This window comes from Heliangelus exortis, chromosome 16 (genome assembly GCF_036169615.1).
Source record: "Heliangelus exortis chromosome 16, bHelExo1.hap1, whole genome shotgun sequence".
In the NCBI taxonomy this organism is placed as follows: domain Eukaryota; kingdom Metazoa; phylum Chordata; class Aves; order Apodiformes; family Trochilidae; genus Heliangelus; species Heliangelus exortis.
Genome location: NC_092437.1, coordinates 5718524 through 5731904, shown reverse-complemented (window position 1 = coordinate 5731904; position 13381 = coordinate 5718524). Strand labels below are relative to the sequence as shown.

At 37.7% G+C, this 13381-nt stretch overlaps 2 protein-coding genes and 1 long non-coding RNA gene across 11 annotated transcripts in view; 2 read left to right on the top strand and 1 right to left on the bottom strand.

The window, feature by feature from the left end:
* The window catches only part of ZNF831 (zinc finger protein 831), a 34995-nt gene extending 22830 nt beyond the window's left edge, over positions 1-12165 (top strand). For 2 of the 6 annotated variants that reach the window (XM_071760142.1, XM_071760145.1), the window contains 7 exons: positions 1132-1259; positions 2108-6365; positions 6773-6823; positions 7026-7168; positions 8531-8694; positions 9371-9522; positions 10392-12165. In XM_071760142.1, the coding sequence (XP_071616243.1) occupies positions 2139-6365; positions 6773-6823; positions 7026-7168; positions 8531-8694; positions 9371-9522; positions 10392-11243 (5589 nt within the window). In that variant the 5' untranslated portion in view covers positions 1132-1259; positions 2108-2138 and the 3' untranslated portion in view covers positions 11244-12165. The remainder of the gene's footprint in view (positions 1-1131; positions 1260-2107; positions 6366-6772; positions 6824-7025; positions 7169-8530; positions 8695-9370; positions 9523-10391) is intronic. The other 4 variants (XM_071760146.1, XM_071760143.1, XM_071760147.1 and 1 more) reach the window with 3 other exon arrangements.
* TUBB1 (tubulin beta 1 class VI) overlaps positions 1-13381 on the top strand; it is a 340778-nt gene that overhangs the window by 48110 nt on the left and 279287 nt on the right. The window lies entirely within an intron of this gene.
* The window catches only part of LOC139803736 (uncharacterized), a 93258-nt gene that overhangs the window by 18325 nt on the left and 61552 nt on the right, over positions 1-13381 (bottom strand). The window lies entirely within an intron of this gene.

Here is a 13381-nt window from a genome sequence, read left to right as displayed (position 1 = left end):
AAGTTGGGGTTTTTTTGTCACTGTAAAAAGAAATACAGTGGCTTTTTTGTATATAAAAGGCAGATGTTAAAAAAGTGATCATGTTCATCACAGTAGAATACAAGCCACAGAAGTTTCACTTCGGAAGAAATATATTTGGTTTGCTGTGAAACATAGCAGGCTACCCCAGCTGGTAGAAATGTATTATTAAAGTCTTAAAGCTAATGAGATTGTGCATTACCATTCAGTTTAGCTGCTTAGCATTAGTTAAAACTTTAGATTTTCCTTGTAGAACATTATGGAGCACTGAAATTATTCTCAGAATTACATTGTACTTTGGGCTTCAGAAACAGCAGAACACGTGAAATCACACAGAGTCTGGTACTTCAGAACTACAGGTTTTACATTAAAAACATCTGTACACCCCAAGTTCTAATTTACAGGGTTGCCTTGAAGGGCCCATCAGCTATGCAAGCACGTGAGGTTATTCAAAAAGAGAACATAGTTTGTGACACTGGAGCAGGCTAAGCAGAGTGAAAATGTAAATTCTGCATTTCCACACTTCTCTCCAGGGGAAGATGGTAGCACAGATACTATTGATTTGTTCCTTCTGATGTGGCAGTTAGATGTTCTAGCTACATGGAATTCAGACTTTACTTTTCTACTTTGAGACTTGTCTCTGCAACACATTTTCCCTCCTCAACTTTTCCTTATTTTCAGTTCTTTGAAAAAACTACCACATGCTTAGTTTGTGAGTACCATTGGCTCATGTCTTACCACTTGCTGCTGTTTTTATTGTGTGTTGTGCTTAAGTTGCTATAAAGAAAGGTGACTGCATAGCTTAAGAACCACATTAAATGAACTTGAAATGTCTATAACCTCATTCTGCAAACTAGAGAAATCCACTTTAATTCCGCAGAATATGAATAACAACTTAATTCCTTTAAGAAACCATTTTCTTTTAACATTCCTTTAACAACGTAGCCAATACCTATATTACAAAGTCACTTAAATGATTATCCGATGTAGAAATGTTTCGTTTCTGCATGTAATGTGTGTGGGGAAGCAAACAGCCCTGCTCATGACCAGAAGAAAAGTCAGAGAGGGCATCCCAGAAATGGCATTGCTTTTTTTTCCTCTCTACTTTTCCAGTTCTTTTAAGAAGCAAAGTAGATCAGAGAGAAACTGAAAGAGCCTTGGAACATAGTCGCCAGCCAGCACCAGAATTTCCAGAAGTGGTGCAAAGTGAGGAGAGCAGAGTAATGGGTGCCAGGTTCTTGGTATTTTAGTTTTCTGTTGCTCAAGTAGACAAGTGTTTACAGGTGCATTGTGAGCTACAAATAGGGATGAAATAACCTTTGGGATTAAAGGCAATATCCAAATATGCAAAACCTCTTCCTTTGTAGAAGGCTGATAACAAAGAGGGCTGATTGATCTCTCCATTTCAATGGTGCATACATTTAATATGAAAACTACCTGAATCCAGTCTGTTTCTTACAATGCTTATTAAAGTGATGGGTACAGATAACGTGCAGCAATGTTTGATGTTCTACATTTGGAACAGGTTGCCCAAAGAAGCTGTGCATTTTTTAAACTCAGAGGTTTCTGAAACCAGACTGGATAACACCCTGAGCAACCTCATCTGACCTCAGAGCTAACTCTGCTTTGAGCAAATGTTTGCACTAGAGGTCTCCTGAGGTCCCCTCTAACCTTAATTGTTCCGTTTTTCTACAATAACTTTTATTAATGTAAAAACTTAAAATAAAAAGAAAGCATGTATGTAATGGGCATATGGTTCCAGAGAATTAAGACTGTATTATTTCTGGGATGCTGAGAGCCTCCATTTGCAAATCTGATACTCAGATTTACTTCCAATAATTTGGGCACTTATTATAGGTTTTAAGTGCATCATTCAGTCTTCTTTACACCCAACTTTGATTCCTATCTAAGAAATGAAAGAGGAATCAATTTAATTGGAAAATGAAGTCATTATTGCCTAAATAATGCTTGTATATAAGATTTGTGATATCCTTAATTAGCAATTGAATATCCTTAAGTCCAGCAATTGAAGGTGTTTATTTTATTTTGCTATCTTGAAGATTCCTACTTGTTTTTTTTCCCCTCATAGCTACACCAGCATATGGAAGACAACCTTTGAAATGGAGGCACAGAAGCAGCCTGGTGTTACAGCTGCACTGCCAGATCAAGCGGCTCCAGTCTCTTCTCTTCAGCCTGCACGGGGCTCTGCAGATCTCAGCCAAGGCAATGCCATTCCTGCACAGGAACAAGCCCTGTCTCAGCCTGTGTATCTCAAAGCCCTTACCATACCACTCTATCAGCCTGTCCAGGCAGGATGCTTTCAGCCCAACAGTCAGCTGCTGACTGGCAGGACCTGTGTAAATCTAGACAGCAGTAGCATTCCTCTCATCTTGAATCCAATTGTTCCTTCAGAAGGCACAGATCAGCCTCAGTCAGTTTTTCAGAAACAGCTTGGGCAAACTTTAACATTGAGCATAGTGAGCACTTTACCAATTTTATCATCACCAAATGCTTGTGTAAACGCATCTATTGGAAGCCCAGGAAAATCAAAAAAAGCTGGGAAATATATCTGTAAACACTGTGGACGAGATTGTTTGAAGCCAAGTGTCCTAGAGAAACATATTCGCTCTCACACAGGAGAGAGGCCCTTCCCATGCACAGCTTGTGGCATTGCTTTTAAAACTCAGAGCAACTTGTACAAACACAGAAGAACTCAAACACATGTCAACAACACCAGACTGCCCTCAGACTCTGCTAGCAGTGGCATACTGGAGCAAAATGAGAAATCAGGAGAGAGCATCACTTCACATCAAGGCAGCAAACTACCCAGTAGCACCTGCGAAGACAAGGGAATACAGCTGAAACAAGTAAGTTCAGAGCCCAGTGCTGTAACAGACACTAAGAAATTTCTTCATGACCTTTCACTGCCACCAACAAGCAACTCATTTACTTCAGAAAATCAAGAAACAACAAATCAGTCCTTGAGTTCAAAGGGGATTCCTGAAAGAGAACCTCAAATTTTATCATCTCTAGGAGCTTTGCCAAATGGTCAGTGCCAGAGAAAGAAGATACAGGAGCAAAGAACTCCAACTGTCACTAAGCATATTCAGTTGCAAAGGCAGCAAGCAACCTCTTCAGAAAAACAGTGGGATTACAAGCCATTTGACTGCAAGCTAAAGAAGTGTGAGAGCACTGACTCAGGGTATCTGTCACGCTCTGATAGTACAGAACAACAGATGGCATCATCCAGCCCATTGCACAGTCTGTGTGAACACAGCACGGAACTGGAAAATGAAACTGCCTCCAGCAGCCTAAGGGGTACCTCTGGAAGCACTGCAAAGCTAGATGAAGCTGAGAAAGCTACAGCCTTGATGCTAGAGAAAAAGAGGCTGGAAGAACACATTTCAAAACTTATATCTCATAACAAAAGTGTGGTGGATGATACCCAGTTAGATAACGTTAGGCCCAGAAAAACTGTCCTCTCTAAACAGGGGAGCATTGATCTGCCAATGCCTTATACATACAAAGACTCCTTCCATTTTGACATCAGAACTTGTGATGCAAATAGAAAAAAAAATCTTTCCCTTTGTTCAGCAAAATCTACCTTAACACCCCTAGAAAAATGCAAGCCAATGCTTTTTCACTCAGTTCCCACACAGTTCTCCACAGTGGCAGACACTGTGCCTGTTACACGAAGCAACTCCTTGCCGTTTGTGGAGGGCACAAGAATGGTACATGACAAAGCAGGTTGCTCAAAACCACTTTCTCTTACTAAGCAGTCTGTAAACACAGGCACTGCTAGTTTGCTGCCTAGCAACAATCTTGCTGCAAATTCAGTGGATTTGCCTAATAGCCATCCCCGAACTCTAGTCAGACAAACAGCAGTGGATGATTTGCCACTAAGTAATGTGGTTGATCATCCTCCTCCGCTGGAGGAACTGCAAGGAAATAAAAAGCTTGGGGCTGGAGAAGTAATCAGTGCTAAAAATAAGAAACACAATCAAAGGAAGTTAAAGATGTTCTCTCAAGAAAAATGGCAAATGTATGGAGATGAAACATTTAAGAAAATCTACCAAAAAATGAAAAGCGGTCAAAATGCCAAGAAAATTAAAAAAAGGGGGAATAAGGTTACAGATATTACAAGCTTCAGTCATGATTCAAAGGAATCCATCAGCAGTACTGAAATTACTGAGGAAAGAGATGGCAGGAGCTCTGTAAGTGACAGTCTTTCCTCTCTCGTGACAACAGGTTTAAACACTGCTAAATCAGAAACCAGTACTGATGGCAACACTGTTCTACAGCATGTGTCCTCTGAGAAAACTGCAGACAGTGTAATTTATGTAATGGAGACACATTCAGTAAAGGCTGGTACACAGACTGCAACGATCAAAACTTCCCAGGACCTCCATGGTAGTGACACAGATGGCAAGAGCACATTAGTAGCTCCATGCAGTTGTGAGCTCAGGCTTCAAAATACTCATTGCCAGCAGAGCACTAACAGAAGGAGGGATGACTGCTTGCCAGTACAGAGTAGCAACTGGGAAAACCCAAGCTCTGGGAAAGAATCTGGTACATCTGAATTAGATTGTAAAAGCACTTCAAACAATTATGGAAACCATAGCAGGAATAAGGAAACTGGTCAGTATGCCCTGGCACCCCCATGGGTCCATTGCAACAATAACAGAGAAGCTACAGGGAAGTGCCAGAATTTACCATCAGAAAGAAAAAAACTGAAATTTGAAGTGGAGAAGACACAAAACATTATTTCAAAGTCCTGTCCTAGTCCCAGTAGTGAAAACAATGCAGTAAATGAAGCGGAGCGTGTCTATTGCACTGGCACTCAGTGTCTTTCCATAGCACCAGTGAAATTCTCCAATAAAGAGGAGCAAAAATCAAGCACAGGAATTAATGAATCCACTGGAGGTACAGAGAATGTGGACTACATGACAACAATTGAATTCCCCACTGAAGTTCTTAATTACAGTGAGGTTAACCTTCTTTCACATTCAGCAGGTATCTCAAAAGCTTCATTTGTGGGATTTTTAGGGCCTGAATTAAGGGGAAGTGACTGCCATTCTTTTGCCTTACATAATGAAACAGATAAAGATGTCAAAACATGTCTTTTGAAAACAGGATCAAAAGTACCACCTTTGAATTCCTGTGCCGCTGACGTGTCTTCTAAAGTTCATCATCTGCAATCTGGTCATTTAACTCCAGTCCTACAACAAAATGCCTTTTCTCCAAAATACATCCTTAAATTGCCACAAGAGAAGAGAGCCTCAGATCTGTCGCTCTTGCTTAGATCAGAACAGAAGATTACACCTTGCACATCTGTGACAGACACCTTAACCAGCCCCTCCTGCTCCTCCAGCTGTGGATCACCTGGTTCTCATTCTAAGGATCTGGTTTGGTCCCCTTTAAAATTTGAAGTGAGGCAAAAGGCCAGCAAAGGAGAGCTGCAATGGAACACACACGCAGACTGGGGAACTCCAATATTTTGTTCACCGCTTGGTTCCAGCGAAACAGAAACAAAAAATACCTTAAGTTCAGCAGATAACACCTTTTATAACCAAAATTTCAGGCAGCAGGATATTGTAAGAGATCCTTGGAAAAACAAACAGAACAAAAATAAATTAAATTATCAAAGGCAAACAGAAGAGAAGTATATGAGCCTCACTACTTCCTCTACACAGACCCCAAAGAAGAAAATATGCTTTTCTTCTATGTATACAAGTGGTTTTTTCATATCAGCTGACATCAAAGAGACAAAGGCTTTACATAACCCTTGCTCAGGAAGTGACTCTTTGATAATGACGTCAGCTTCTAGCAAGGGTGCAGAGGAAGCTATTCTGGGATGGGACAGAGGTGAAGTTCCATGCATTCTTGAGGACATTTCACCAACACTGCAGGATAAACAGTATTCTCAGAGTTCAACAGACAACCCCACTTATTTTTGCCATTCTTTTGGCACTTTTTATTGCCACACTCTCACCACTCACTGTAAATTCCCAGTGCTACCCCACAATAACCTGACTTGTCACTCCAGAAGTTTAACAGTACCAAGCACCAAGAGCACCTTCCCCTCGCTAAATGCTGAACCTCAATTAACATGGTGTTGTTTATCAAGAAGCTTTCCTCTGCCTGCTGAGCAGAAGGGGAATGCAGACTCTGCTTATTCCTCCATGCACACCTGTGACAAGGATTCAAGCAATGAATGCACACTGTCAAAATATGATATTTCTATTTTCAAGATGAAAAACGTTAGTAAGACTGTGGCATATGGCTTAACAAACAGGAGTTTAAAAACACTGGTTTCATCCTTTTCTAAAGGAGAACAGATTCAGAAGGTAATATTAATAATCATATTTCCTTACCAAAAGTATATTCAAAGGCATTTGTGGATACAGAATTCACAACAGATATTTTTATAAGATACATATTCACTTGATGCATGAAAAATACATACTTTCATGTGGATATTTAAATTTGTTTCACTTACATCAGAGTAGGACTTAAGTAGACCATTAATGTCAAGACTTTATTACAGCTGGAGACACTCGGGCTCAAAGACAGACTGTGTACTAGGTCTCCTGTCACTTAGATACACCAAAATGTCAACAAAACCAACTTGCATATATACCCTGTAAAGTCTTTAAGGCTTGACAGCTTTTCTTTTTAGCTAAGTGAAGAGAGACAGGTCTATGTGTACAGCTCCAAGAGCAGCTCTGTGAGACTAAGCTTACTTTTTACATAGGAAGAAGAATACAAAAGAACATGTGTAAATGAAAGAAGGTCCATGGAAGCAGTGAGTTGTTTTAATTTTATTTTATAAAAGAAGCTGGACAAAGTGATTAAAAAAACACAAAAAATCTAGGGAGAATTTAGAGTAGTGCTATTACTGACTGTTCTATTCAGTGCTGTTTAAAAGGAGCATAGATTTCCAGTCTCTCAGTTAATTTAAGTCATTATTTTTATATACCTATTTTTTTTTCCAATATTTTCAACAGTTGAACTCAGCAGCTCCTGGTGATGCTTTCAAAAATATTTCAGAGCAAAAGAAGAAAACAGTAGTTTGTAAAAAGGAAAAAATTTCAACAAATAAACTCAAGAGGAGCCACAAACAGAAAAAGATAAAAGTCACCCCAAAATGGTGAGGAATATGGTTTTCAGCTTCCCTAGATAAATACATAATTTTGCTAAAATGCATGTAAAAAGTCCAGAGAAGACAAAAAGTCACCCCCAGATTCAACCTTGTCAAAAATCAGGGTGAAAAACAAACCTCTCAGAAAGAGCTACTTCTACACTGCAGCAGTTCCATAGAGGTATCTATAAAAAAATATCAATGTGCTGTTTACTATGAGGAACAGACTTTTCTAAGCAAAAATGACATATACCAAAGAAAGATGATAACTGGTCAGTTGACTCTCACTGTGCTTTAGAAATTACTTTTACCTGTCACAATTGTCAGCATTTACTTTTATTGGAAGGAAACCAGTATATTCAGTTTTGAATTGCTGAAAGCTAAAAGTTGTCAGATCTGTGTTCTGAACTTGTATTCACAGAATGCAGAACAATAAATAACAATTTCTAACATAAACTTACAAAACCAGCCATAGCTTAAAGGATCATTCAGTTTAAATAAAACAATTTTGGTATAAAAATATCAGGCACATTGTATCAATCAGCAGTTTCTCTGTATTTACTGGGAGCTGATACAAGTAGAAGATTTAGACTCTAATCTTTCAAGGGAGTGGGCTAGCAGAATGTCAAATAAATTGCTTCAATAAGAAACACATATTGTGTACATACATCCCCCTGATTTTATTTCCTGGTCAAAATCAGACAGAGTGAGTCCCTTGTGGACAAATCAGTGCCAGTAACTTAATTACCATGTCTGGTCTGGCAAACAGCACTGCAATTTTGAAGGATCATAAGAACAAAAATAGAAGACTCAGGTCTGTGTTACCAGTTCAGGGAAATTCTTCTAGGACATTTTTCATTTTTCTGGTTTGTTTTTTAGGTTTTTGGTTTTGTTTTTGGTTTTTTGGTTTGTTTGTTTGGTTTTTTTTTAGTGGTTTTGTTTTGTTTCCACTGCTGGTCTAAAAATAATTTATTTATTTGGCCATATCAAATAAGTGATGATGAGTAAGTAGCACACAGAAGTGAAATGAAAAGTAAAAAAGCCAACAACTATGCATTCTCATTCCTGTGCTGTTCAAGTCTCTATGGAGTATGCTGGCTTAAAATTCCAGATACAGTAAAAATAATCTGTTATTCCTGAATGCTTTTCTCTTAGTAAACAAAGGATTTGTGAATCTTACTGAAGAAAAATTTAATAAAATAACTGTGTGCCTCTTGCCTAAAATCCTTTTTTTCTGAGTTGACATAAATGAACATCTCCTTCACAGCAGTAAACTTCTGTTAGATTTAAATTTACCTGATGGTCTGCTATTATTCTCTGAATTTAAATAGCACATATTTTTTAACCCCTTCAATGCCACTGGCAATGCAGGTACAGAGGGAGGTATGTGCATGGATATGCTCAGCTGAGCCAACTAAGCAAGCAGAACTGCTTCCTAAATAGAACCCTGGATGCTTTGAAAAAGGAGTGTTTGTCACGACTCTGTAAATTTAATAAGTATAAGAAGTGCCATTCTCCTCAATCAAAGGAACAAGGTAAGTATTTTGAATATTTTTCAATGTATTGAGTGTTTATTTTTAAAGAGTATGAATGCTAGTGACAACTCTGATATACACCTGTTCCATATGGAACTGCAAAGCCACTTCTGTCCTTCAGTTGCTTCTGCAAGTAGAAACTCAGACAGCTCACTTGCAGAAGGGAGCACATGAGGATATTCATACACAAAATTACATTCATGAATCTGACAATTAGGAAGGCATTTAAAGAGAAAAAATTCAAAATAACCTTCAAATAGAAGCCTAAACACTTTATCAGTTTCTGAAAGGAGATCGTATGTTTGCAATGTGAAATGAATTTGGTGTGTTGACTTGTCTGTGCTTCAGTGACACTCCCCCCTATTTAATTAGCAGTATGAATGCAGATGATGTTTATGCCACAGCCCTCATGGAGGTGGGGGCAATACCTCCTGTTCATTCATTTCATTCACAGATATGAAGAGCAATGACTTTCCAGGAGAGCAGTGGCCAATGAAAAAGACCAAAACTCAAACATGTATGCAGTCAATGAGAAAGTGTATCAATCTTAGTATAAATATTTCCATGAAATAGTAAAACCAGAAGTTACTTCAGTGATATGATGAGAAATTTTGTAAGTTCTAGCACGTGGGGAAATAAAATCGAAGTAAAAGTTTCTCCAATCTCTTTTCAATAGAAAATCACCTACACGAGCTGAAAGACACATCTTCTCCCACTTCAGACAAGCCACTTTGCAGAAAGAAGAAACAGGGAAAGAATAAGTCGGGAGTATTTTCCCGTACTGAAAATCTGAACCATGTTAAACAAAACCACAAAAGGGATAAAAAAGTAGGTATTGTACCTTAATTCATATATTACTTATTATTAAACAATCAAGCAAAAAGATACTGGTAATTAAAACTTGAATTATATTCAGCTGTTTTAAAGTTCATGTTAAAAGTACCGTATATCACAGATTTGGCTTAAAAATGTGCTATGGGTTTTTTTGTGTTTGAAATATAATGAAAATTTATTGACTAATTCTTAATTATTATCCTAATTCTTATACTTTTCCCTAGACTTCTGATGGCTACACTTGAAGATAAGCTACTGAGCCAGACTGCTATTACATATCATGAGCACTGGTTCTTCATGTAGCATAAGCAGTATTTTATGTAGGAAACTATTCCCTAAGATGTTTTTCACTAAGTAAATTTATTTGCTACACATATTTCCTACAGACTCATCGAAAACCTTCCCCCTTGACATTCCACAAATATTGATGCAGTATTTATTTGAAAATGTCTTAATGAAAAGAACATCATCCTAGACAGTACATAACAATGCAGCTGGAAACCCCCAACCTCTATCATACACAAAGGATTAGCATGATCTGTCACCTAAGCAAAAAAAAAGAAAAATCCACTTGAGGAAAAAAATACTACACACCTCCCACAGCCTTCACTGGGAGGGAAAAAAAAAAGTTTTATCATCAAGAGAGGGATGAGTAACTTGGTCTGCAGTAATGAAAAAAAAAACAAAGAGTGCAAGTATAATCACAGTTGTATAAGGTTGGCATTATACTCACTCAGTTGATATGCATTACAGCAGAGGTAAATGTTTCTACCAATGTAGTGAACTTAGTTATCACTTCACTTTTATAAAGGATGGAATGCTTTGAAAATATGAAATATAAATTTATTTTTTAATTTCTACAGGACATTTCTGGGCAAATCAGGGAACACACAAGAACAAACTTCTCTTTACAGAACATTACAGCACCTCTGGAAACAACTATGACAGCTCATTCCTTTTCATCCACAGTTGATAGAGCCATGCAGCAAGCCAGTGGTGATGTGGAAATCTGTTTAGTGACACAATCATTTGTGCTTCAGCAATCAGTCCCAGGGGACTCACAGCCAAAGGCTCAGAGTGACTCAACAGCATCTTCTGTTTTGTCTGCCCCTTCTTATTTTACAAGTACAGGCACAGGTGACCTACCTGACAGAGCCAAATCAGGGACTACTGGCCCTCTTCCCTTACATCCAGAAGCATCCCAGGAAAACATATTAAATGTAGACTCAGTGGGTCAAAGATCTTGTACACACGGCCTGGTGATCCAGGCCTCAGGAAAGGAAAAACCACCAACTAAAGAAACCACACATTCATCTCCAAAAGAAAACTCAGCTCCCAGTTCCCAGCCTGGATGCTCACGTTTATTTGGCTCAAAAGCAGAGTCTCTTCCTCACTCAGTGTCAAGGGCTAAATTACCCAGTATAGAATACACAGAGTGGGCAAACTTCTCTCAAAAAATCCTTGACTTTCATAGAAGAGCAGAAAAGAATGGAGCCCACCTGCAGCCAAACATTTATGGAAGGCCACATGGGGCATCTACTACTACCTTAAGAAAGCCCTCAATTAATCTCAGGTCCCCCAAGTTTGAGACTCACTCTGCAGCACCTTCCGAGACAAACAAAAAGAGAGGTTTAGAGATGATGAGGAAGCAAAGCAGAGTTGAGCATGATGACACTAGCAGTGATGATGAAGATAGACTTGTTATAGAAATATAGCAGATAGGCTGTTAACAACATGCTTGTATGGAGGTCACTACAGAAGAAAATAGTACAGATGTTTCATCTGTATTCCTGAAGCAACTTAAAATCAGGAAAGCAATTCCTCTGTGCAGTGCAGCATTCCCTTCTGACGAGACCTTTGTTTCAAGGGCACAAAGTTTTTTAAAAAGCTTATTTGAAGCAAACAGGGAGTAGGCATCATGCATTTAAATGCAAGTGGAAAAGCTGTGTTTAGGAGGGTTTCCAGCATTGTTAACATTCTTACCAGTCTTACATAATTCCCACAAGTGCTATCTGCCAGTTGTTGTCTTTGTATTAAAAGGCTGCGGTGTATTTCTTTACTACTAATAGTACTATAGCAGCAGCTTCCACAATACATAAGGTAAGATATGGATGTATTGTCCTCTGTCTACTCTTCTTGTAGTTCCTGCCATCTGTACTGGGAGTGATACACTGGCATTAAAGGGGAAGATCTGTTCCTCAAGTATCTGTGGTATTGGAAAAGTCTGGAAAAACGCTGAACTTTTTCCATGTTGCACAAATGTCAATGCTTCTTTGTAACAAATGACACAAGCATGCTTTGCCTTGTGTTTTGTGCCTTTTATGCCAAAATATACACAAATATTCTTGATTTCTAGTTGGAGAATATGGGTGTTAGCTATTGGTATTTCTTTGTGGTAAAATTTATGACAGGGATTTTCTCATTATAGTCATCACATTATGCCCCAACTGATGTAATCTGTTTTTTTATTGTAATCTTCTATTATAATCTTAAATTTAACAGTAATGATGCTATTTTATTGACAGTAAAAGAGCTATATGGCATAGCTTGTTTTCTTTTTTTAACAAAAAGTTTTGTGCTATGAACCCTAAAATTTACTGGTTTCTATGTGAATAAATAATTGAATATTTAATTTGACCTAGTGTATTCACTTGCCTCATTAAAATGATGAACATTAAAAGCATTCCACTTCTACATTACAGTCAAATTCTATAGTTAAGCCTCTACTGTTCTTATATTGTGAATCATACGCTGGCTTTTAGGGATTAACCCACATGGGATATTTGCAATTGCTTTTACTATAACCATGCACAGGTATTTTATACAGATCATACTCTCAGAGAAATCTACTATACAAGAAAAATAAATGTATATGTGAAAAAAGATGCCAAACCGGGTAACAGAGATAAACCAACAAGTGCTAAGTCCCATGCATTCATATCTGAAAAGATGTCTTACAAACAGGGTAAGATGAGCTTGTCCATAGAGTTGCAACTTCAGGCTCAAATTATGATAATTAATTTATTATTGCTGCAGAAAAAGTCATTATAAAAATTTTATGCCAATTTGTAATTCTAATGGATACAGGAAAAACTGAGGAAAAAAATCTAATCTTTCAGAGGATGGACCATGAAAGATAAAACTCCCTGTATATCTTTTTTAAAGGTAGTAGGGATGACAAGGTGGGTTTTTTTCAATTAATCAGGATTTTCAGTTTTTAATAATAATTTTCATTTCTTGCCCATTCCATAAAAAAATATGACAAAGTAAACTATCAAATTTTTCAAATTCGTGCAAAGTGTCCTAAAAATTCATAGTCTTATAGAGCTAGTGAAAAATCTCTGCACCTGTGAAATCTGATCCACTGTAAAGAAAAGCTTTGACAAGCACCTTTAGATTGCACAGTACAAGGAAGCCACTGGATCAAACTTTCAGAGCAGTTATATTCACTTCTTGCTTGTGCAAGAGTTTTATTGTTGCAATTCATGGACATGTAATGAATATCCTATATAAGTTCTTTGAATAAGGTTTCTGGGTAAATGATGTATTTTAGAGTGGAATTTCTAGATTAGTAATTCAGAAATAATATAATAACAGATTCAGAAGTGCTTTGCAAAGAAACATTTTCCCTGTGCATATTTTACAGCATTAAATACAGAAATTTCTTTGTCATACCACAGCAATAGCTGGAAGAAAAATGGGACAATTTTAAGGTAGCTGAAAAAGTACAGTGTAAACTCTTTCCTGGTAGAACTAATCCTTGATATTTTAGTCCAAGATAGAGTATAAAAATTAGTCCTGTTACTAGAGATGAAAACAAAAAAAAAATGTAGGTCTTTAAAAGCACTAGTAC